This window comes from Drosophila serrata, unplaced genomic scaffold (genome assembly GCF_035046125.1).
Source record: "Drosophila serrata isolate PLE 108 unplaced genomic scaffold, ASM3504612v1 contig_276, whole genome shotgun sequence".
Classification (NCBI taxonomy): domain Eukaryota; kingdom Metazoa; phylum Arthropoda; class Insecta; order Diptera; family Drosophilidae; genus Drosophila; species Drosophila serrata.
The window spans coordinates 6,677,069-6,700,046 of record NW_028257174.1 but is presented as its reverse complement, the minus strand read 5'-3'; the positions used below and the strand labels follow the sequence as shown (position 1 = coordinate 6,700,046).

The following is a 22,978-nucleotide window of genomic DNA, read 5'->3' as shown; positions in this document are numbered from 1 at the left end:
ATCTTAAACAAAAAATACAATTTATCGTCGGTTTTTAACAATAGAGTATTCCGATTTAGGTGGTTTCATTTTAAATCTAAACAAAACATATTTAAAATCTCTGCGAAAAGTCTCCAGGAAACCAGAACATAAAAGTCAATGTATTTTGTTTTTTGTTTACACATCTTTAATGTTAAATTTAGTTGTGTATGTTCACTTTTATTACAATATAAATTATTATTTATATTTAATAATACATTATTAGAGTCCAAGTCCTAACACTTCTTTTATACCGCATAATATCGAAGCACTCGTATTCAGTTTGTTTTTTCCCATATTAACATTGTTTTAAAAACTCGCATTTGGTGGATTAAAAAATTGTTATCTTTCGGCTGCCATGCTTTCGGGGAGGGGGTATATATATTATATATTTCTAGTGCTCTGGAGAAAGGCATTAACAAAATAATTAGACGCCCGGATTGCATAAATATATACCTTGGGAGAAGCACGCTTGTGTGTGTGTGGATTAATTTCTTAATTTCATTTCAATTAATTTAATTTCGGTTCGTTTTCGTTTCATTTAAGGCTAAGCTAGGTAATCATGCTCTGTGGAACTGATCGGTGTGTGTGTTCTTTGTGTGTGACTTTCGTGCGCAGTACAAGAGCGGTGTGTGTGGGTGGAAATCTGTGATTTGGTTAAGTTTCGTTTCGTTTCGATTTGCCTTCGATACAGGTTTTAGTCATGTAAACATACGTAATTAAATATATATATATATATGTAAAATAAATATTAGTACAAAATGAAATGCAAATCATATAAAGATAGTTCTTGCATCTTAAATTCATCTTTACGTCCTCCAAAAGTCGCTTAAAATGACGCAAAAAAATACAACGTACATAAATAATAGGTATTACAAGAATTGAATATATAGAGAGAACCGGGGGAAGGAAATCAGGATTACAAATTACAAATATCTAAAAACAAGCACGCAAAATAAAAAAAAAAAAAAATAGAACACGCTCGGGCAACGAATTGCAGTTCAAACATGGTTTGCATATAATGTAAGTGTATAGGAGGATCATTATAGTTACGGGAAATATGTGGATTTGGTGCGGTTGTAATTTTTTAATTAATTAAATTAATACAAATTAAATACAGTTTTGTGGCCTTTCAATAAATACAATGCGCTATCAACTCGCCATACTGAAATCTCATCAGTTTGAACTGAACTCTTCTGAGCGAGCGTTGCATCGAGGGGAGAAATGGAGAAATGTCGCACTCAAGACTATGTGGTTGGTAATTATATATATATTAAATGGAATCTTCTATTATGCATAATAGTAGAACGTATGTAATGTATGTATGTAAGTAAGTGGTAATTAAAATATAGTAAATGTCTTTTTCTTTTACAAAAGTATCGAGTGTGTAGAAATCATAATAATAATCCAAGGGGGGGAACCTTTAAGTGTATAATTTTTGTATAGTTTTCTGCTTTATGTAGCTGTGTGTTGTGTGGGTGTTCGTTGTGTGTAAATTATGGTAAATCTCTTCTCGTGCCTAGTTACTAAAGTATACATCTGATGACATGCCTTCTGCGATTACGAATTAGTTTAAAAACTTAATAGACCGGCGATCTCAGGGAAGTCCCTCCGACAAGTCTTTATTTATTTGAACTCTACCGCTCAAATCGGCTAGAAAGAATGAGGCTAGACTACGAAGAATTGGTAAAAAGGGCCCAGGAAAGTGCTTTATTCTCTGATTTACATTCCTTTTGCTGTGTGTATATATCTCTCTGGCTTTCCGTCTGGCTTTCTCATTGTCCAATGGCTGTGCACTCAATGAATTTTTGAAACGACTAATCTATAGCCTGTTATGAGTATTAAAATGCGCAGATGGAAGGTAGTGTGTAGTGGCTATTCCAGAAGCAGCAGGATAAGCCATGGATCCTTTACGAATTCAAAGTGTAACAGTGCCGATAAAAAAATATATAAGTAAGAAGTCGCCAGAGAGAATTAAGAGTTATGTAGGAAAGTTGGAGTGTGTGTGTGGAGTGAGAATTTTGATTCAGTTTGGATGAGGAAAACGGGGGAATCATCACTAACGCTTGCTATTCGGATTCAATTTGCAAGAGAGCATCTCCTCCTTCGCCAGTTTGGCCCGATACTCAGCCATCATGTCACGGCACTGGATGGCTATGTCTAGGAGCTGCGAGAACATCGATTCGCCGCGCTTGCAGTATGCATCTTGATCGTAGTCCACATAGTTGGTAAGGTTGTACAGAGCCTTCGATTCGGACAAAAAGGTCTCCAGGGTGGCGTTTACAGTCCGATGATACTCCACCACCATCTCCTCCGTCTGTTGCAGGTCGTCAATTGCCTGGTGCTGCACGATAAGCTCGTCGGACATGTCGTGTTCCTAGAGATTGCATAATGTTTTAATTACTAATAATGCTTGCTCACGAGACAGGCTTACTAGATCGTGCTTTCTTTGTAAAACTAACGAAACGGGACTGACAGTTCTGTAAGGGATCTTGACTGCCTGGTCGGGACCACGAGGAAGAGTTAAAACAACAAGGTAGAAAAAATCTAGTACTCACGCTCAGCGAACTCAGCATGGCCAGGTCCATGTTTCCGGCATTTCCATTCTTATTGTTATTGTTGTTGTTGTTGTTTAGACCCGCGGTAGAGTGTCGCAGCGACTGGGAGGCCTGCGGATGCTGGTGCGAGTGCGGATGCACCTGATGATTGAGGTCTTCCTCCTCCTCGTCGTCCATGATTTCGATCGCCTCACAAGTATCACCGATCGGACCTCCAATTTCGGCCACATCCTTGACCACCAGCTCCTTCACTCGGTCCGCGTAGCGTAGTGTGTTCAGCGTGTGCTCGCACGAGCTTAAACCTGGCGAAATCATGGCAATCATACAGGTCTTACTGTTTTCGCCAATGAACGAGTCGCGCAAGACCTGAGTTAGCTTCGAAACGCGGAAGGGTAAATGGGCAGACTGCTTTCCTAGCGCTCGGATGCACTCCTTGAGGGCCAAGAGTGATTTGTTGATCTCTGCGCCCTCCAGGCGAGTCTGTCGGTCGGCCGACGATGTGTCCACGCCACGCTCGTTGCCAGCCAAATCGATAAACGAAAACTTGCCATGGATCTTGGTGGAGCCCATGGGTCGGAGTACAATCTGAAAGACGGCGTGCGAACGCGACGAGTTTGCGTTGGCCGACGTCTGGCCGGATGTTCGTGCTGTATTGCCATGCTGGATAAGCTTCAGCACCTCTTCGACGCTGTCCACCACCTTCTCGGTAAGGCCCACCACCTGAACCTGCTGCTTGCCATCCTCCAGGACGCGAAGCTTCTGTTTCTCCGCCAAGAGATCAAACACCTTGCCGCTGTATATCTCAAAGAAGCTGGCCGAGACGACCAGGTTCATTGATCGATAACGGGGCGTATTCAGTGTGACAAATACGTCCTTAGCGGCCATGGCATAAATGCCATTCTTACAGTTCTGGATCTTTCCATTGAACTCGCCGCCCATGGTGTGCGTTTTACCAGAGCCAGTCTGGCCATAGGCGAAGCAAGTGGCCATGCCACCCTCAAAGATGGTCTTTACCAATGGCTTCGCTGTGTATCTGCGAAGGTAGAAAGATGGTTATGATTAACAAGAAGTTCGAAATAGGTGCAAATATATTATCGGCATTATCGGTCATTTAAGGGAACCAAGGGTTAAGTAACACTAATGATAACCAAGAAACATAACTTCGGGATGCCGTAGTTTATATACCCTTGCAGTTTGCAATTGAATTATAGGATATTATCGGAAATCAATCACAACTAAGGTTAAAATATTACCATTTTTGGAATAGATTTTTATGATATTTTTATATGATATATTTTTGGGCAAATCATCGCTTTTAAAAATCATATAACTCAGCCAAAAATGCTTTAAACCTGATTCGGAAAGCTGTCCTATGTAAGTTTTTATTAGGTTAATAAATCTTCATACTCAATTCAATATTTGAACAAATTAATTTTTTTTCGATTTTCTTAATGATTTTTATGATGTAACCCCTTATAAAATTTGGAAAAAATTTCAACATTTTTTTTTTCGGTCGGACATGGCTAGATCGACTCGGCTGTTGATGGTGATCAAGAATATATACGATTTATAGGGTCGAAAATGACTCCTTCACAGCGTTACAAGCTTTTGACTAAAATTATAATACCCTGCAAGGTTAATTCTGACTGACAATGACTTTAAAATTCACAGCTGATTCATGTCTAATATTTTCGATAAACAGTATCAAATGCATTAAGTAAACCGTTATCTTTGCGTTCCGTTACGTTTCAAATCCCAGATTACTCATCGATATTCTCTTGCCTTCGCCGTGACGTAAAGTGTCGTAGCCGCTATATACGACTTTACGTTACGACCACTTTCCTCCACATCCCGTGGTCCCCCCTTCCAGCCACATGCAGCCATTGACTCATGCGCAAAGGCCGGAAAAAGAAGTTGGTTGGCAGGGCAAAGAAAGAGAAGTGAAAGAGATAGACAGACAACAGTGAGACCACCAAAGAAAAACAAACAAAGCGCGCTAGCCGAGAGCCGCTTTAATTCAATTGAAGGCAACAAACACACACAATTACACTCTAATGCCGGGCCAAAAGGCAGTTACTTTTCGAAATCTCTTCCGATGGCAGAATCCACCAATTTAGAGAGAGAGCCCAAATCGGCAGGTTCATAGAGAATGACCGAGAGGGGTGGTAGGTAGGGAGGGTAGGTGACGGACGGCGGGCTTCTTCAGTTAGTCATACAAATAACAAAAACAACAAATATATTAAACAAACTTGGCTATTTCGGGAGCGACCGCTTTCAGTTGCATGTGTCTCTCACTATCTCTTTCTGCGAGTGTATGTGTGTGTGTGGGAATGAGTAGCTCAGACAGAGATGCGAAGAGGAGTCGAGCTTGGTTAGAGTGACTCTGCAGTCACAGTGACCGTGGAGCAATATTTATCTAGATACAGATACTAAGTCAACATCTTAAAATATTAATTAATTGATAAATTTATCAAATAGATCCCCTTACTTCCGCAAAAGGTGCTCACTAAATAGGAAAGACACGAATAATCATTATTATTTTGAAGCAGGTGAATATTTTCCTAAAAACACTGCTGAGTAATCTTTGCTGATTAACTAACATCCTGTCAAAACAGATAGTGAGTGATTTGAGCTATAAAGCATTCGATTTTTGATAAAAAGCTTTTTGATAAGAGAACTCAAATCAATAGCAAAATATTATTAAGTTGGATGCAAGGTATAGGTACACACATATATATACATCAAAATCGGAAGATAGTAACTGAAGCAATCTTACTCAGAGTGCGACCATTGCTTAGTCGTGTTAATAACTCGGTGACAAGGCTAACGCTGCTCGAGCTACATATAAATCCTTTTATGCTATCTGGCTTATAAGGCAATGGATTTGGGGTCGGGTTTGTTAAGATGCCCGCCCGCAGCTAGAATTAGAATGCTATACTCACTTGTACACCATGGCATTGTCGCACGTGTCGTTGAAGGCGTAGTCGAAGCGAAACTTGTGATTCTCAAGGAACTTGGTGAGGTCCACCTTGGCGCGTGGCTCGTGCAGGATGAGCACGTCCTTGCGCGGCACCGAGATAACGTCGATCTCCTTGCGATTTATCTCCTTGCGGCTAATGGGGCGCTTGCGCACACAGACCGTAATCTGATGATCATCCACAGACTGTCCGTCGAGCAGCGGCACGAACTCCATTGTGCTCTGGTACTCTCGAATCATCTGCGCCGTCTCCCAGTTGGGATTGCCTGGATCCTGGTTCATCGCCGCCACTTTCTCCTCCCTCATCTCTGCTTGACGGGCTCGTCGCTTCTCACGGTTCTCTTTAAGCCGCTCCACCTCCTTAAGAGCATGCGAACGTCGGGATCCACCGGCACCGCCCTGCGATGTGGTGTTGCTCGCCTGCGATTGAGCCTGGGCCTGTGATAATGCAGCAGCAGCGGCTGACGGTCCTGTATTGCTTGTGCTATTGGAAGCGGCTGAGGCAATGCGCGTCTGCTGGCCGACGCCGGTCGTGCTGGTGGACTGCAAGAACCGGGGTCTCTGCAGGCCCGTTCCCGTTGACGGAACGGTTATGTTGCTATTTGTATTGTTGATCGTGTTGGTTGACTGGCTGTTGCCCAGCGGCTGTGGGATCGATGCCGCCTCTTGGATCTTGTTCATATGGGGGCCGACCAGGGTCATCCGATTGGTGATATTACCGCCGATGGCGGACTGCGTGGGGTTACGCGATAGATTCATCGGGGCGGTGGCCTGCTTCTTCGGCTCGGGAGCGGCATGCTGCTCCACAGCATCGGCGGTTAGCTCTGGATTCAGCGACAATATGGCGTCCAATTCCACCTCTTTGCCTTTCGTCTCGCCGCGCTCGTACCATTCGACTGTGATGCACTTGCCCGCCTGATTAATCACCGCCACCACGGCCATGTGGACGCGGCCATCGGTGCGCTTGATCTTCACACTCTGTCCCACCGTAATCATGTCCATCTTGATTCCTGGACCTGGACTGCCTCGAGTCGCTGCTGCGTTGTTTGCAATGTGTTGCTGTGTGTAGTCCTGCCCTCTCTGGCTCGCACTGTTTTCTGGTGCTGGCTAGTCCCGTTAGACGTAGACAGTGTCAAAAATGGAAAACGAAAAATCTACAATACATAAAGAGCACGAAGAAAAAATTAGTCCGGTATTTTTCGGGGTCAAAATCTGTTTGGGGTGTTTCTCACAATAACTTTTAATCAAACTCGATGCGGGGAGCTCGAAGGGGCACTGACACCGAGAGCTAGGAGCACCTGATGGCAGCCAAATGCTGCTGAACGATTTTGTAGGGAACTGCAAACGTTTTGGAGTTTGCCAGTTCGTAAGTTCGTGTTAACTTTACTGCTTCTTCTTCCCATTCGAGGTCGCCGACAGCGTCTGTTTGGTGTGTGTGCGAATATGCCAGTGTGTGTGTGTTACGCCTGCATGTGTGCGCTTAAACACAATTTAAATGCCAACTGTCGCTTTGGTCGCGTCTGGCAACGGATAACAAAACAACGGATTGCAGGAAGAAGAAGGAAAACTAATAGGCGAATAGTGGGGAGGGAAAAAGGAGAAAGATGGGTCAGAAGCCGAGTCACAGATCGCCGCCGCTTTGCCGCACTGTGCAACACTGTCGCGCACATAGCGACACATATGCAGCAAATAGTGCCAAAAATAAAAGCATAAAAAAACACATTTAAGCGCAGAGTTGGCAGGGGGATGCAATAATCAATGCTTTACGTTAATTAGATGCAAGCGGACAACATTACGTTATCGCTTTACGTCATACACGGCTCCCACACTACTAATACTCACACAAGCACGCACAACACACATGGACCAACACAGCGAAACAGACGGTCGCGGAAATGAAATTGAATTTTTGCAATCTGCTGTATGCTTTGCGCTCACCTTTACTGCTGTCCCGACCGCTACAATGTATTCGCACTTGCCATAAAAAAAACGAGACGTTCAACCGACCGATCACAACGAATTATCACAAAATTTTAGATAGTTTTACTAAGCAGAGCCAGACCAGATGTCAACAATTTTGTAGTTTCTCAGTGCTTCATCGATTGCTATTCGTCACTCGCTTGTCACATATCGTAATCGTTATCGGCCAGTGCTGGTAAACGGACGATGCATTTGAAACAGTACGTTGCTAGGGTCTCGATGAGATTGCAAACAAAGGCTTCTGTGGGAGGATTCTATTGGGAAACCCCAAAATTCGATGTTTTAAATTTAGAAGCCCGATTATATGAGTAGTTGCAATAGAAATTAGCCATATTGATGCCGATTGGCGAAAGCCTAAATTACAGCTGTGTCGTATGTATAACATCGATTGTCTATCGATACCAGCCTGAGAGGTTTTAACTCATCTCTAGTTGCAAGATTTGTTTGTGCGTAGAAAGGAAAGTAAATTGCTGAATTGGAAAAAGATAGCAAACCGAGCCTCCCGAAGACCAGCAAACTGCCAAAGAAGACACGGTGAGTGGCTGGGATCACAACAGAGCGCCGCTTGACGTACGAACATCACCTGCAGAGCTCGCAGCAGTAGCAGCAACAGCAGCAGCAGCATGGACATCATGGACATACAGGCCGTTGAGTCCAAGCTGAGTGACGTCACGGTGACACCGATACCCCGCTCCCAGGTGCAGAACTTTTACAACTATCAGCAGCAAAGGGAGCAGCGCGAACAGCAGCCCCAAATCCAGATCTCGGCCATCCATCATTCGCGCAGTTCTGGCTCCAATTCCGGTTCCAGTTCGGCCGGCCAATCGGCCACGGACTACTCAACGGGGGGCAGCGGGAAGCGGGATCGCTCCTCGGCCAGCGACTATAGCAGCAGCAGCAAGCAGAGCTCTGCGGCAGCAGCGAATGCAGCCGCGGCCGCTGCTGTTGCCGCCTTGCAGTACTCACCGCAGTTCCTGCAGGCCCAGCTGGCGCTGCTCCAGCAGCAGTCCAATACCACAGCCACACCGGCAGCAGCAGCGGCGGCGGCTCTCTCCCTGGCCAACATTGCTGCGGCCACCAACGGAGCACGCAGCTCGGGCGGCGTGGCGTCTAACTCAAGCAGCAGCAGCAACGGCAACAGCATGGGCCTGGGCCTTAACCTGAGCTCCTCTCAGCTCAAGTACCCGCCGCCCTCCACGTCACCGGTAGTGGTTACTACTCAGACGTCGGCCAACATCACCACACCGCTGACATCTACGGCCAGCCTGCCATCACTGGGCACTGGAAATGGATTGACCAAGTACGCCCAGCTGCTGGCTGTCATCGAGGAGATGGGACGCGACATTAGGCCAACGTATACCGGGTCGCGCAGCTCCACCGAGCGACTGAAGCGTGGAATTGTTCATGCCCGGATTCTTGTGCGCGAATGCTTGATGGAGACGGAGCGAGCGGCGCGCCAATGAGAGGAGGAGTCCCTGGCGCCGCATCTGGCGTCGCCGGATTGAAACAGCCAGGCGTCGTCCGCATCATCAATGACTAGGTTAATCTCCCTGATCGGAACAGGATGTGTCGATAACAAGTATGAGCCGTTTTCCAATTTTTAAGTGGACAAATGTACGATTTTGTCCCTTTAAGGTAACAACATTATATTATCTCTATGGAACAGTTTGATTTAACCTTGTAACTTAACTAAACTTAACCTTGTCTTCAGAACTTTTTACGATTTTCCTACATTATTTACGGAATTAAAACCCTCTAATATCCGGGTATCGACACATCCTAATCCCAAAGTATGTTCCCCAAATTAAGCATTAAACTGTAGCGATATACTTAAACTAACTTGTAAGCAACCCCTCTCCCTCACTGACCTGACCTGACCTGATCCCATTTCCAACATAAACGGCTCTCGGGCCGCTACCGGACCATAGTTAAAGAATGTTTAGACTAGCTCAGGTTACGAATCGGTTAAATCTATATACGCTATATGCTCCTTTCGTTCACCTTTTACCACAATACATATACTATACACATATATATTTATATATATATATAACTGTAATCGTAGATTTAATAGGAGGCACGCACCTGATGCTGCTGTCCAGAGATGTGTGTGTCTGTGTGTGAGTGTGTAGAGAGTGCTGTGTGAATGCGATGGAGAGGAGCAGCCACACGGCCTGGAGATGTGGGATCGTTCGTCACTGCCGCCGCCTGGGGTCATCCCTCCTCGTTATTTTAGACAACTATACAAATTCAAATAGAGATATAGCAGAGAGATATATGTATACATCATATATACCCTATACATACTTGTTATGCAAGCAAACAAACACACGAACCATGTGCATGATGACGAATGGTGAACCTGCAACAAATTTAGTGGCAATTGACACGGAGAATCTTTATATATACATCTATATATGCATAGGACAACAACTTGTATATTTACTGAATGTATAAGACGAGCAAATACGACTAAGTTCAAGCCTGTATACCAAACCGAAACTGGACATCCAAATCGAAATAAATGCGCAATTTTGGTTTTTGTAAACTCAAGTTCTACCGTTTTCCAACTTACGAGGGAAAATCAAAGCATTTTCCCATGTAAGCGAGGATCCAAATTACTTTATTTTCATTTTATTTTCAGTATTTTAAATTACTTTTTTAAGCTCAAGCATCAGCCTAGCAATCCTCGAAATAGGAACAGCAGGAGGGATATGGCTTGGACAAATCCTCCTCCACTTTTTTGCAGGGCTTACTGGAAACCGTCTGAGCACACCTGTGTTACACATCTTACGTGAGAAAGTGCCCAACAAAGAAAGAAGGATAAGGGCAACTTACCCTATCAGCGAAATAGCCTCCTTGCCGGCGCACGTGTATTCCACACATTTACCTTTTGGAGTATACTTCTCTCCAGCCATTAGCTTATGACCGTCGATATTGCAGTCCACTGGGAAGGAGAAAAGGGATCGCAAAGGTGAGAATATGAAGCAGAAATAAGCAACGACTTACCACCAAACACCAGCAACGCGTGAGCGCTCAACACCAGGAGGGATAGCACAAACGTTACAGACTCCATCTTGTCCCTGGAGAGAGGAAAACTGATCTGATGATCGGCCAACAGCAGCCGGACTATATATACACATATAATCGATTAAATTGATTAGATTCACGATTATGCCCTTGGGAGAGGGATGTGAGGTAAGGGAGAATATTTCTAGTAACGTTCTCATTTACGAGCAGCGATTAATTTATAAACTAAACTAACTAGTTTTGCTAAGTGTTCTTCTGATTCTGATTTTTTCCTGTAGTATACTAAACCGCAGGTTAATTTTCATGCTACGGAGGTAAGCTTAATCACCAGTTAATGGCACAGATAAGTTGGGTTCTTTCACTTTATTGAAATTAATGTCGTTTTGCCTCAAAGTTTAAATTTCAACCTAATTTCAGTGGCTCAACAATTGAACTTGGGACAACAGTCGGGATATGGTTTGGTCAAATCACTCTCCATCTTGCAAGGCTTCAAACTCTGAATCGATGGGCATCTGTGTTGGGTGACAAATGAGTAGTAAGTGACATTACACAGCGAAGAATTCAATTTATGGAGCAAACATACGTCTTGGCAATAAGACTCTTGGGTCCCTGGCAGGTGTATTGCAAGCAGCGCCCCGGTGGGCTATACGTCTGTCCGGCACTAAGCTTCTGACCAGTCCGCTAGGAGAAAAGATCGATCAGATAGAGCTGAAGACGATCCAGTTGGTAGCCAGGAATCCGCTACTAACCGGCAAACACCAGGAGCGAGTGGGCGCCCAGCACCAGCAGGCATAGCACAAATGTCACAGACTTCATCTTTTCGTCAGAGAGAGAAACAAACTGATCCGACAATTGGCCAGATGCCGAGCTATATACTCTTTGGGTTAATTCCTCGCTGCGATTAGATTGAAAGGTCAAGAAGATCGTCTGCGTCACGACTGTGGGGTGTATCAATATTAAAGGTGAAAAGTTCTTATTAAATCTAGGACAATAATTGTTCAGATATAGCAGTCAATATAGTAGTATTCTTTAAGCAGCTAAAATGATCTGGAATATAAAAATTAATATATATAAAGGTCAGCTTTCGGCACAAGAAACTATAACGGGCTGTCAAAAACTACAAGCACCAATATAGTTTTAGCGAGCAAATAATCTTTAAAATTCAATGTAATTGTTTTTGTAAAGTAAATATTTATGTTTGTGCTTTAAAAAGATTATTATTTGCAGATAGAAATGCTTAAAGAATTTTACTTTATTGTAAACTGCCAATAGAATATATATTCGAAATCCATCTTAATGCTAATTTTTTCATCCCAACTTTATAGCCTCAATCCAGATTCTCCTTCTCACACTCGAGCTGCGGACAGCAGGCGGGATAGGACAGCTCAAATTTGCTCTCTGAGAGATGGCAACCAGGTCGTGGAAACGATTGTTTGTCACAGCTGGAATGGATGCCAATGATAAATATAGAGTTGTGAATAATTCGCATACTCACTGTCGGATCATCAAAAGATAGTCCTCGGTGCATTCCACACGGACGCAGTAGTCATCGTAGCCGTTTGGAAGAATGAAGCCATGCAGCGGAACGGCCAGCTGGAGCTCCTCGTAGAGACAGTGCTCCGGCAGTGTTGGATGCTGGGTATGACCCCGATACTGGGTGCTAAAGCCATTGGCGGCCACGGTGACCAGGATGGCTAGAAAAACAGCCGAAACATAGGCCCACAACGATCCAGACATGGTTAGGTTAGTGGTGGCGTCTGCTCTGAAACCATCTCTTATATGGGGCCACCCGAGGGCGGCTTATCAGTGCTTCTCCTATCACTAATTTCGATTGGGTTTGCTTTGCTCTCCAAATATGGAACGGGAAATACGGAGGAAGTTGAATCAGATGGGTCAATATAATGACAATTAAGACACTGTATACTCGAGGATGTGTCTTATCTCAGACTGTGATAGCTACTTGGAGAGCTGCGTAAGTAAACGTAATTTGACCTGAACAATCAAGTTGTATATTAGCCAAGTTTTTAGCTACTTTAGTTAGGGCCTTTTATTTTATGTATATTGTTTATGTAAATCTTTGGCTATTTATTATCTTTCAGATGTGGGATTTCCTTGAGTATGGAATGCGTTAAGCATATTCTTTGGAGCGCCAATCATGGCACATCGAATCACATGCCACGTCCCCCGACAGATTAGCATTAATTAATGCTAATGGCTAAACCCAGCCTCAATGCAATGCACTTGCACTCGCACTCGTGAGACCCATTACAACAAATTAGCATAAATGAATCTCAGCCAGATAGTCACTGTGTGTGTCAGGTGGCCGAAATTCGGATACAAATACAGATCCAGATGTGTGCTCTTTGCGGCGCAGCAACCTTGCCACAGTTTCTCGAACCGTGTCACTTAAGTCAGGGCTTCCCCCGCCGTATCCCGATCCTCTCCAGATGCAAACTCTCGCTTTCAGGGCTATCGCTGGCTTAATTAATTTAAACTAGAGCTAGAGCGGACGCCTTAAGTCGTCGGCAAACAAAAGCCGCTTCGCAGATGCTATCTACATGTATGTACATACATACCCTGAGTGTACACACACACACACCACACACAGTGTGTTTATTATTAATTTTATATAAAAGCATCAACAATTAATTGTAATTGGCTCAGTCGCACTGGTAGCGCACAAGTGCCAAGACGAATTTGGACTTGGATATTCGCTTATTGTTTTGTTTTAAAACAACTCCTCCATCTACACCTCACTCCTTTGTTAAACATGCGGTCTGGAGTTCCTGCTGCTGTGATCGCTGTGGTGCTCCTCGGCATTTGTGGTTCAGCATGGGCGGATCTATGGTATCGCGGCAATGCGGTTCATCCAGGTGAGTGATTTTTGAGATCCTGTGTTGTATTTCTTCTTTCAAGAAAAATAGTCTTTGGATTTGATCAACTTCCTTTAGTTTCCCCAAGACATTTAAAATTGTTTAAAAACGAAATATGAAGATAAGTTAAAGAAGTATACCCATGGAATCATGGGTTCGAAATTGCAATTTATCATAACTAAGCCAAAAATGCCTTGATTTCCATTCGGAAAGCTTTTCTGCGCTAGTTTTTATAGGGCTAAAAAATCTGCATACTGAGTTTTAAAATTTAAGAAGTTTTAATTTTTTGTCAAATTTTGAACATTTTAACGATGTAACCCCTTTAATTTTTTTGAAAAATTTTCGCAAAAAAATTGAAAAAAAATTATTTCCAAAATTAGATTATTAACTAATTGGAATTTTAATTGCGATTCGGAATATATATGCCTTTTTGCAATCACTCGCTTTTTGGCCAAGCTATGCCATAAAGAAGTTCCCAAATATGCAACTTTAAATCTATATTTTTCGATATTTTTATAGGGTAATTTTGTTGGACAAATCGAAATTAAAAAACCTTATAATCTCGGCCAAAAAATCCTTGATTTAAAATCGGAAAGCATTTTCGTGTTAGTTTTTCTTAGATTAACAAATCTGCATACTCAATAAAAAATTAATTTTTTTTTTTAATTTTGACAATTTAAATTGTAAATAATTTCGAAAAAAAGTTTTCTACCGGACATGGCTAGATCGGCTGTTGATGCTGATCAATGATATATATGGTTTATAGGGTCGCAAATGACTGATTCAATGTTTTCGAAGCTTTTAACTAAAATTATAATAATATAAATAAGCTTAAGTATATTTTTAAGTAAAATACCTATATTCATTTCCAGACTATCCTGGTCAGTGCTACTATGAGGAGCTAAAGCAGGCCATTCCCAAGAAGCAATCATATAAGCCCATCAACCGGGAGGGTTACTGCCAGTCCATCTACTGTAGGCCGGACAATGTACTGGAGATACGCTAGTAAGCCTTACATTTCTTATTATTAATATATATGATTATTAACTATTATTTATCTCTTAATCCTATAGTTGCGGTCGCCACAACCTGGTACCCACGGACAAGTGCAAAATCGCCTCCGATATGCGACGCACCTATCCCGACTGCTGTCCCAAGCTGGTTTGCCAGGAGTCGGAGAGCAACTATATCTAGGCTGGATGAGATCCAATCTGTTTTCTGTACATAAGCATAAGTATTAGACATAGTTGCATAGTTTTTTTTCTTGTTACATGCTTGTTAAGTGAACATTATTTATTTTTAACTCTACATTAGGTTATAAATACTTGTCCAATTCTGAATTAAATAAAGACACCGAAAGCTGTAAGAGAAGGCTTTTTAATCTGGAACTACGCAGCAAATCCCTCACTGGCAATTATACAATTAAGAGACCGTCTCGTCTCGCACACAAAAGCTAAGCTGGTCTGGAAGCCCAGAGATTCATCACCGCCTCACTCTCTCATCTCAATCAAGGGGAAAATGCAAATTGCGGATTCTAATTTGCAAACAAAACAAACTCAGCGGCAACTAGGAACTATAAATAGGAAACTGGTTGGCCGGTAGTCGGTTCAGTATCATCGCCACGTTACCATCATGCGCAACGTATCCGCTGTCGTCGCCGCCGCCTTCCTGCTGCTGTCCATCGTGACACTCCTGCTTCCGACTGCCGATGCTGGTGAGCTCCCACATAGAAACCGTATCCCACTTCAAGGATTATTTCCATTCGTACTTGTGTAGCCAGCGAACCCGTGTGCACCTATCGCAACTCGGAGGATGAGACCATATTCCTCAAGTATCTGCCGCTCCTGAAGCGTGGAGAGGACTATGTGGACTTTGGCAAGGAGGGCAAGTGCCTGAAGCGGGCCATCTGCACGGACACCTTCAAGACCATTGTGGAGAGGTGAGTGGTGAATCGTTTCTTGATCTAGAGTGTCAGAAATCAAAGTTAGTTTATGTAAATAATCGAATGATATATCTTTTTTTATGGCAGCTGCGCCCAGCACAAGATCACCTGTGCCAACAAGGATCGCTTTACTGGAGTCTTTCCCGGCTGCTGCCTCAAGTGTCCTTAAATTCAATATTGTCCAGGTTTAATTCTTCAAATAAAGGTAATAAATTACTCAATCCGGCTTTCTTAAGAATTATAATTAAGAACTAAAAAAAACGTATTAAGGCATTAATTCCTTTAACGAATATATCAAAATATAACGTTAGACATTTTAATAAAAATATTATTAGAAGGTTAGGTAAATTTTTGAAATCTAGAAACAAAATAATTTTTTATATTAATAAACTTGTTTCTGTACAACATATTAATATAATGTAAACAATAAATTTCAGTTCTGAAACAAATTAAAAGGAAACACAAACTTTTATTTAAAACAAATCAGTTTATTAATTTAAAAATCAATCCTTCTGGGACCAAAATCACTCTCTTTCCTCTTTATTAGTCTTTTTTCATTCTTTAATTTTTATCGCATTCTTCATTGATACGTTTTCGATTTTTTTCAAGCTTCTTTTTGTTTTTGTTTATTTTTAATAAGTTCTTAGATTAATAACATGACATGGATTCGGCGGCCTTCCTTATTTTCTTTTTTTTAGTTTCTTATTTTTCTGTGATCCTTTTTATCCTTTGGGACTCAGTTCTGTGCTACGTTATTTTGGATTCGGTAGACGAGTAGGTTATGTATAAATCCACTCCATTCCCAAATCATAACGTAAAACCAGATTAATGAACTAAATCCAATTAGCCAGAAAGTATAGGAGTTATGGACCTCTTTAAATGCTACGATTGTAAAATTGTAAAATAAGAGAGCGGCAGCTGGAACAATCAAAGCAAGCTTATGTGCAACACTACCACTAAAGTCCAACAAGGGCGACTGCAAAAGACTATCAACCATCTGGCGACAGGGACATCTCAATAAATTCATTCCTTACTAGCGTGGAGTATCAGATCCTACCAATACACTAAAGCGGGAGACCACCGGGACAATCTTCTATAGGACTATTTAAGAGACAAGCAAAGAATGATCGTTATCACTCTACAATTAAATGTACCCCTAACAAAGCTCAAAACAAGTTAGAAATGAAGAAAAATACAGAAAATGCTAACCAAAAACTATTGTACGTTACAATATTTAGACCCATAGAATATTAAGCCAGCTTACAAATTTACAGAGGACGCTAATGATGACAATAATAATCTGAAGGTATACTAAAAAATCATTTTATACATTCTGAATAAAGATAAGTCGATTGAATTTAACTTTGAAATCTAAATGTTACCGAAATTATTCGTTTTCAAATGAACCTAGCCTCCGTTTACAAAAACTCGCACTTCACTCTCTCGCTTGCTTTCATGCGTACACAGACTGCTATATCCATCTCTCTCTTTTTTACATACTTGCACATTCTTCTTCTTCATCGCCTTCATCTTCATCATCTACTCTTTCCTGTGCTGAGTTAGTGTTTTTTGTGGTCTCTCTCTACTATAGTTTTTGTTAAAAATATTGGTTTGAAAATGTTTTCTAAAACAAAAGAAATTTCAAGTGTTTCATTTCTTTTTATTTTACTTGTTGGTTTTCGGGTTAGTGTGTTGTGTGTGTTCAGTTTCGTTTTTTGTTTTCTTTTTCTACCGTTTGGGGGAAATTGTTCAGTAGGTGGCGGAACGCATGGAAACAAACAAAAAAAAATTAGGAGCAATATTCATTTACAACCGACACTGAAGATTTTAAAGTATGTGTGTTTTCGAACATATAAAAATATCAACTGATATATTATATATACTTGATATAAACGGAGTGAAGTTTGAACATATTTGCAGTTAAGCGACCAAGTTTAATTACAATCTCCTGTGGCTGTCACTACTCTTCCTGTTCTTGTTGCTGAGACTGCTACTCCTAGATCTAGTTGGTTGCTGTATGGTGTGTGGTGTGTGGCGTGTGTTGTGTGTGTTTTGTCGGCTTCATCGCTCTCAAGTTAACTATAAATACAGGCTCGCTTATAGATCCTCATCCTCGTCGGGCAGGGCGGTCGCCTGTGCCTCCTGCAAGTCACGCTCGATCTGCAGCTGCCAATCCTTGTCCATCTTAACCTCCGGCGGCAGCAGGGCTGGCATCGCGACGAACTCCAGGTTGGGATCACCCACCAGCTTGCGCGCCAGCCAAAGGAATGGTTTCTCGAAGTTGTAGTTCGATTTGGCAGAAATATCGTAATACTACATCCGGAAGAAAACAGAGTTAGTTTTCAAAAAAGCAATACTTAAGACACTACTTTAGCGAGACTCACCTGCAAATTCTTCTTGCGATGGAAGACGATGCTCTTCGCTTTCACCTTACGATCCTTAATGTCGACTTTGTTTCCACAGAGAACGATCGGTATGTTCTCGCAGACGCGGACGAGATCGCGATGCCAGTTGGGCACGTTCTTGTAGGTGACGCGCGATGTAACATCGAACATGATGACAGCGCACTGGCCCTGAATGTAATAGCCGTCGCGCAGTCCGCCGAACTTCTCCTGGCCAGCGGTATCCCAGACGTTGAAGCGGATGGCACCACGATTGGTGTGGAAGATCAGTGGATGCACCTCCACGCCGAGAGTGGCCACATATTTCTTCTCAAACTCGCCGGTCATGTGACGTTTGACGAATGTGGTCTTTCCGGTACCGCCATCACCGACCAGCACACACTTAAACGTGGGCATATCCTGTCCTTCTTGAGCCATTGTCTTCTGTTTCTGCTTTACTTAGATGGCGCAACAACGGAGAGCTGGAGATAATGCAATAATAGGGAGAGTTAGCTTCTATTTTATATTCTCAGATATCTCTGTCTTTTCTGTTGCGTGCTGAAGATTGCGATAACGGAGGAGCGCAGGAGAGGACTGCAATGCACGACGATGCTGCTGGTTTGACGAGCGCCAGGCGACTGACGCAGGATTCAACGACGGCAACGTTTGTGACGCACACCAAGGATGCGTCAAAGCCCGCCAAGGACGAAAACAGCTGTTTGCCCAAGCCAAAAACAAAACGGGAAAAGGGACCGAGAGAGAGAGAGCAGGGATACTGCAGCAGCAGCTGCCGATGCCGCTCCCGCTGAGCCGGAGATAAGGAGAAAAACAAGCTAAAAGAGAGACGGCATGCAGGTAAGCGAAAATCCTGGCATTCCTCACGTTGAAAAACAACAACAAAATGTGCCCGAGAAGGCGGAAGGAAGGAGGCACTTTAAACAGCAAAAAACAAAGCCAAAAGGAGTTCAGACCGTGTACATAAGGAGGGCCACAAGAAACGGATGAATAAAATACAATAATTACTAGTTCAGACCCATCAAGCAATCACCAAAAACGGAATATATATGGGTGTTTCTTCCGATTTATAAATTAAATTAAATTGGTCAACATTGTAAGCTGATTTTAGGGAAAATTATACTACTCTCCTGATATATAAAATAAACATTATTTAAAATTCCCTACATTTTAGAAATTCCAAATTGATTGTTCTTTTTCTAACATAAGATATATACATATGAGCTGATAGAAAAACCATTAATTCTTAAGACAAATTTCACAATTTACAAGATTTGTAAAAAAAAAAGATACGAATTTCATGAAATGTTGAAACATTTCCTTTTTCAAAGGCAGCTTTGTGAGTCACAGGACTAAGAGCATTTTCGGACATTGCGAAATTGGATTTGTCAAATTTCACCGATTTGTCCCTTTCAATATAATTCCCATGCAACGGGAACCCACTGTAGCCGGCATCTTACAGTAGTTTTTATCGTTTTTTTTTTATTGTGGAAATGAAAACCAAAACCCGACGTCACTGTTGCACACACTCTTTGTGTGTGGGACACGAGACGCTGCAAAGCGCGCCAAAATGCCCAGACTGGCGTGAGAGTGCGACTGCGACAGAATGCATTGCCAGCCTCGATTCACGTGAAAAGCACTCCGGTGGAAAATGAAAAATGTTTGCGCCTTAAATTCTAAATAACAAATCAAATTCTAACACACGCACGCACACCAACACAAACATAAACATACACGCGCACGCAGTGACAGAAGCCGGCGTCGCTGCCGACAGAAGCGCCGTTCGTCGCCAGAAACATGACGCAAATTTCGTTGCTTTTTTTTGCGATTCAGGTTTAACCTCACAAAATGCGGACGGCGAGTGCCGCTGCTGCCGATGGCATGGCCATGGGAAAACCTTCGTTGCGGAATGCTCGCCAGGAGGTTTAGCGACAGCGCCTAGTCCCCTCCTTGGCCTGCGTCTCGCCTGGCTGTAGCCGAGGGTTCCTCAAGCGGACCCAAAACAGCACTAGCACGCGGCTGGCGGCGGCCACAGCGGCAGCACCACGTCGGTTTCGACGCCGGGAACCGCTGGGGCTGACTTGACCGTTTGGACTTGATATGCGGCGAAGCTATTTCGTACCCGGCACCTGGTGACTGGCGAAGCATAGGCCAAAAGAACAAGTGGCTGCCGGAGCTTGCACTGCTGCAACTTCCTGCAAGCGACGCCGCCGTCGTCCATATTGCGCCGGAGCGAGCGGCAGTGTCACGGGCGCACGGCGGTTTCACCGGCAGCACGCGGTTTTCCAGTGCCTCCGGGAAGGCTGGCGCAGTAGCTTACATGAACTACTCACAATTTGCGGCTTTACTTACATTTCGCTGGACGTTCAACTTCTTTTGCACAATCACACTCTTGCCGAAGCCCGAACGAGTTCAGTTTTATTTCACAGTGTGGCCAAGGTTCGGGCGCGCTGCGTATCTTCCTGAAGTGTGACCAGAAACGGTTAGTAAAGAATGTCCGTTAGCGTCGATGAGTTTGCGTCGAAATGGAACGGTGGGAAAATGGAACATGTAGTGGGTCTTTAATTTTTAATTTATTTCGTAATTAAGGCACTAATTCGAAAAAAATAAAGTTTCTAAATGCTAAAAAATGAATTTACTATTGTTTTTTAATGGATTTGAAAGTATTTGACATTTGGATATATTAAAAAAAGCAGGTGAAAAAAATGTATTTTCACGGATTTCTGAATATCTCGGCTAATCAAACGAGTGCAGCAATACCCTATACGTCAAAATAAAGGAGATTTATTGAAGTTTTACCCTACCAAGTTTCAATTTCTTCAAACCGTCAGTTTTTGAGCAAATCGCATTACAGTAATCTAACCTCGGGGTCGGGTCCATACAAAATAGGGCATCCAAAATTGTAAGGCTTATAACTTCGCTTTACGATTATAGATACCTAGATAGACTCGGCTGTTGATGCTGATCAAGAATATATATACTTTATAGCGTCGGAAATAATTTATTCACTGCGTTGCAAAATTTTTCACCTGAAATCATATTACAAAGCAAGGACATTGAAGCTCTAGATTTGAGAAGCAAATTTTCGAAATAACATTTAATAGTCTGCCCAATTAATGATATTAATATTCTAAGCAATTTGGTAGGTGTTTCATCGAAATCCGTTCAGTCGTTTTGGAGAAATTAACATTTGAATTAATAATTTCTGTACTAAGGAGGCATGACTATGCACCCCTGGTAGCCAACTGCAATAAATGAAAAAGTCGGGATTTCTCATTAACGACTGAACGGATTTTGATGAAACATAGATCAAAATGTCCAGAATTGCGATGCCGTCTATGGGACAGTCTTCCTTTTGCATAGGTTTAACCATAAAGTTTAAATCAAGTTTTCTTGGTTTTTAAGCAAGCAGGGCTGCGGGATATATTTATTCTTCGCTGGCATATAAATGGAAATAAATGAAAAAGTCGAGATTTCTTATGAACGACTGAACGGATTTTGACGAAACGTGGATCAAAATGTTCAGAATTGCGATCCCGTTAATGGAACGATCTGCAGCTTGCATACGTTTTATTATAAAGTTTAAATCAAATTGACTTAATTTTAGGCAGGCAGTGCTGCCAGATATATTTATTTTTCGGTGGAACATTTATGAAAATAAATGCAAAAGTGGGGTTTTCTCATGAACGACTGAACCGATTTTGATAAAACAACTACCAAAATGCTTGAAATGTCAATTCCATTCATGGGGCATGCATATTTCATACAATTAGTTAAATGGTCAATAGGAATATTTTCTGGCGGGCTATTCATCGATAGGGTGTGGGAGGCGCCCCTATCGATATGAAGCCAGTGTTTGAGAATGAGATCGGAAAAAGAAAACGCTAATTTTTAAAAATCTGTGGTTTAGATTCTAAACCTGTAATTTAATTCGAAATTATAAAATATTTTTCCCTTTCGTTTGAGGTTTTGTGCAAGCTTGCACGCGCTCATTTAAGGGCGTAGCGTCTATTTTGCTTGTGGGGGAGGGGCACAACATTCCGCTTTGGCTTAAAAATTCGACTTACGCACGCGTGTAAATATGCACGGTATATAGGCTTACTAGGGGAAGATTAACGAATATTTGGTGAAAATTTTAATTGTTTTTAACTATCAGATTTCAAGAAAACGAATAACAATGGGATGTGTATTTGGGCTGATACCTAAGGCGCGAACTATGAAAATAGAACCAGACGTGAACCAGCAGAGAACCACTCGTTGAACCAGACCATGGAACAACGTCAAGGAAAATACTAAATTAAATAAAAATAGCAAATTGTTGAATAAAACATTAAGAAAACTGACTGCCCAATAAATGGAAAAGCCATTCAAAAGAATTTTGTGGGATTTTCATCAAAATCAGGGAAAATTACCTATTTCGTTCTCTTTAGATAATTTTAGTATATACCACGGCGGAATGTTATGCCCCTTCCCCACAAGCAAAATCGTCTAGTTTGCTTATAATTGAAGAAACAGACAGATGGACACGCCTAGATAGGCTCGGCTGTTGATGCTGATCAAGAATATATATACTTTATAGGGTCGGAAATAATTTATTCACTGCGCTGCAAAATTTTTGACTTGAAATCATATTACAAAGCAAGGGCATTGAAGCACTAGATTTGAGAAGCAAATTTTCGAAATAACATTTAATAGACTGTCCAATAAATGATATCGTTTTTCTAAGCAATTTGGTAGGAGTTTCATCGAAATCCGTTCAGTCGTTTTGGAGAAATTAACATTTGAATTGCTATTATATACTAAGGAGGCATGACTATGCACCCCTGGTACCCAACCCAAATGAAAAAGTCGGGATTTCTCATTAACGGCTGAACGGATTTGAATAAAACATATATCAAAATGTTCAGAACTGCGATGCCGTTAATGGTACTATATTTAGTTTGCATAAGTTTTATAATAAAGTTTAAATCAAATTGACTTAATTTTAGGCAAGCAGTGCTGCCAGATATATTTATTTTTCGGTGGAACATTTATGAAAATAAATGCAAAAGTGGGGTTTTCTCATGAACGACTGAACCGATTTTGATAAAACAACTACCAAAATGCTTGGAATGTCAATTCCATTCATGGGGCATGCATATTTCATACAATTAGTTAAATGGTCAATAGGAATATTTTCTGGCGGGCTATTCATCGATAGGGTG

At 42.0% G+C, this 22,978-nt stretch overlaps 7 protein-coding genes and 1 pseudogene across 15 annotated transcripts; 3 read left to right on the top strand and 5 right to left on the bottom strand.

Moving 5' to 3' along the window:
* Nucleotides 1-143: 143 nt before the first annotated feature.
* On the bottom strand, nucleotides 144-7,691 carry Klp10A (kinesin-like protein 10A). Of its 7 annotated transcripts, none has more exons than XM_020949297.2 (5): nucleotides 7,492-7,691; nucleotides 5,519-6,707; nucleotides 2,577-3,609; nucleotides 2,453-2,518; nucleotides 144-2,395 (listed from the first exon to the last, which is right to left on the bottom strand). In XM_020949297.2, exons 2-5 carry the CDS (start codon nucleotides 6,553-6,555, stop codon nucleotides 2,078-2,080), a joined length of 2,454 nt encoding a protein of 817 aa, XP_020804956.1. In that variant the 5' UTR covers nucleotides 6,556-6,707; nucleotides 7,492-7,691; the 3' UTR covers nucleotides 144-2,077. The 7 variants fall into 7 exon arrangements, with proteins under 7 accessions (XP_020804956.1, XP_086691962.1, XP_086691959.1 ...); XM_086835836.1 differs by having other exon boundaries at nucleotides 2,453-2,514; XM_086835833.1 differs by having other exon boundaries at nucleotides 7,396-7,664.
* Nucleotides 7,692-7,938: 247 nt separating this feature from the next.
* On the top strand, nucleotides 7,939-10,086 carry CDK2AP1 (CDK2-associated protein 1). The gene is made up of 2 exons (XM_020949331.2): nucleotides 7,939-8,067; nucleotides 8,123-10,086. Exon 2 carries the CDS (start codon nucleotides 8,157-8,159, stop codon nucleotides 8,994-8,996), a length of 840 nt encoding a protein of 279 aa, XP_020804990.1. The 5' UTR covers nucleotides 7,939-8,067; nucleotides 8,123-8,156; the 3' UTR covers nucleotides 8,997-10,086.
* Nucleotides 10,072-10,638, bottom strand: LOC110181551 (uncharacterized). The gene is made up of 3 exons (XM_020949334.2): nucleotides 10,543-10,638; nucleotides 10,372-10,480; nucleotides 10,072-10,309 (listed from the first exon to the last, which is right to left on the bottom strand). The coding sequence occupies exons 1-3, from the start codon at nucleotides 10,607-10,609 to the stop codon at nucleotides 10,213-10,215; spliced, it is 273 nt and encodes a 90-aa protein (XP_020804993.1). The 5' UTR covers nucleotides 10,610-10,638; the 3' UTR covers nucleotides 10,072-10,212.
* A 273-nt stretch (nucleotides 10,639-10,911) lies between these two features.
* Nucleotides 10,912-11,379, bottom strand: LOC110181550 (uncharacterized; annotated as a pseudogene). Its single transcript, XR_015272371.1, has 2 exons — nucleotides 11,147-11,379; nucleotides 10,912-11,075 (listed from the first exon to the last, which is right to left on the bottom strand). The product of XR_015272371.1 is annotated as an uncharacterized LOC110181550 (transcript).
* Nucleotides 11,380-11,783: 404 nt separating this feature from the next.
* Nucleotides 11,784-12,514, bottom strand: LOC110181549 (uncharacterized). Its single transcript, XM_020949332.2, has 2 exons — nucleotides 12,059-12,514; nucleotides 11,784-12,005 (listed from the first exon to the last, which is right to left on the bottom strand). The coding sequence occupies exons 1-2, from the start codon at nucleotides 12,298-12,300 to the stop codon at nucleotides 11,891-11,893; spliced, it is 357 nt and encodes a 118-aa protein (XP_020804991.2). The 5' UTR covers nucleotides 12,301-12,514; the 3' UTR covers nucleotides 11,784-11,890.
* Nucleotides 12,415-14,802, top strand: LOC110181592 (uncharacterized). 2 transcript variants are annotated; one of them, XM_086835837.1, is made up of 4 exons: nucleotides 12,415-12,535; nucleotides 12,663-13,436; nucleotides 14,309-14,441; nucleotides 14,510-14,802. In XM_086835837.1, the coding sequence occupies exons 2-4, from the start codon at nucleotides 13,334-13,336 to the stop codon at nucleotides 14,628-14,630; spliced, it is 357 nt and encodes a 118-aa protein (XP_086691963.1). In that variant the 5' UTR covers nucleotides 12,415-12,535; nucleotides 12,663-13,333; the 3' UTR covers nucleotides 14,631-14,802. The 2 variants fall into 2 exon arrangements, with proteins under 2 accessions (XP_086691963.1, XP_020805044.1); XM_020949385.2 differs by lacking the exon at nucleotides 12,415-12,535 and having other exon boundaries at nucleotides 12,963-13,436; nucleotides 14,510-14,670; nucleotides 14,751-14,802.
* Nucleotides 14,803-15,043: 241 nt separating this feature from the next.
* LOC110181591 (uncharacterized) lies at nucleotides 15,044-15,838 on the top strand. Its single transcript, XM_020949384.2, has 3 exons — nucleotides 15,044-15,150; nucleotides 15,213-15,375; nucleotides 15,466-15,838. Exons 1-3 carry the CDS (start codon nucleotides 15,069-15,071, stop codon nucleotides 15,545-15,547), a joined length of 327 nt encoding a protein of 108 aa, XP_020805043.2. The 5' UTR covers nucleotides 15,044-15,068; the 3' UTR covers nucleotides 15,548-15,838.
* A 1,179-nt stretch (nucleotides 15,839-17,017) lies between these two features.
* On the bottom strand, nucleotides 17,018-20,301 carry Ran (RAN, member RAS oncogene family). Its single transcript, XM_020949386.2, has 3 exons — nucleotides 20,127-20,301; nucleotides 17,763-18,241; nucleotides 17,018-17,691 (listed from the first exon to the last, which is right to left on the bottom strand). Exons 2-3 carry the CDS (start codon nucleotides 18,195-18,197, stop codon nucleotides 17,476-17,478), a joined length of 651 nt encoding a protein of 216 aa, XP_020805045.1. The 5' UTR covers nucleotides 18,198-18,241; nucleotides 20,127-20,301; the 3' UTR covers nucleotides 17,018-17,475.
* Between the last annotated feature and the right edge of the window lie 2,677 nt (nucleotides 20,302-22,978).

Coding starts and splice junctions, on each gene's coding strand:
- Klp10A (XM_020949297.2), bottom strand. CDS start 6,555: ATGGACATGATTACGGTGGGACAGAGTGTGAAGATCAAGCGCACCGAT. Junction 3,610..5,518: donor GACAATGCCATGGTGTACAA/GTGAGTATAGCA, acceptor CTACCTTCGCAG/ATACACAGCGAAGCCATTGG. Junction 2,396..2,452: donor TACAAAGAAAGCACGATCTA/GTAAGCCTGTCT, acceptor TGCAATCTCTAG/GAACACGACATGTCCGACGA.
- CDK2AP1 (XM_020949331.2), top strand. CDS start 8,157: ATGGACATCATGGACATACAGGCCGTTGAGTCCAAGCTGAGTGACGTC.
- LOC110181551 (XM_020949334.2), bottom strand. CDS start 10,609: ATGGAGTCTGTAACGTTTGTGCTATCCCTCCTGGTGTTGAGCGCTCAC. Junction 10,481..10,542: donor CGCGTTGCTGGTGTTTGGTG/GTAAGTCGTTGC, acceptor TCTCCTTCCCAG/TGGACTGCAATATCGACGGT. Junction 10,310..10,371: donor GAGGCTATTTCGCTGATAGG/GTAAGTTGCCCT, acceptor TGTGTAACACAG/GTGTGCTCAGACGGTTTCCA.
- LOC110181549 (XM_020949332.2), bottom strand. CDS start 12,300: ATGTCTGGATCGTTGTGGGCCTATGTTTCGGCTGTTTTTCTAGCCATC. Junction 12,006..12,058: donor TATCTTTTGATGATCCGACA/GTGAGTATGCGA, acceptor CATCCATTCCAG/CTGTGACAAACAATCGTTTC.
- LOC110181592 (XM_086835837.1), top strand. CDS start 13,334: ATGCGGTCTGGAGTTCCTGCTGCTGTGATCGCTGTGGTGCTCCTCGGC. Junction 13,437..14,308: donor CGGCAATGCGGTTCATCCAG/GTGAGTGATTTT, acceptor ATTCATTTCCAG/ACTATCCTGGTCAGTGCTAC. Junction 14,442..14,509: donor AATGTACTGGAGATACGCTA/GTAAGCCTTACA, acceptor TTAATCCTATAG/TTGCGGTCGCCACAACCTGG.
- LOC110181591 (XM_020949384.2), top strand. CDS start 15,069: ATGCGCAACGTATCCGCTGTCGTCGCCGCCGCCTTCCTGCTGCTGTCC. Junction 15,151..15,212: donor GCTTCCGACTGCCGATGCTG/GTGAGCTCCCAC, acceptor GTACTTGTGTAG/CCAGCGAACCCGTGTGCACC. Junction 15,376..15,465: donor TTCAAGACCATTGTGGAGAG/GTGAGTGGTGAA, acceptor TTTTTATGGCAG/CTGCGCCCAGCACAAGATCA.
- Ran (XM_020949386.2), bottom strand. CDS start 18,197: ATGGCTCAAGAAGGACAGGATATGCCCACGTTTAAGTGTGTGCTGGTC. Junction 17,692..17,762: donor ATCGCAAGAAGAATTTGCAG/GTGAGTCTCGCT, acceptor TTCCGGATGTAG/TATTACGATATTTCTGCCAA.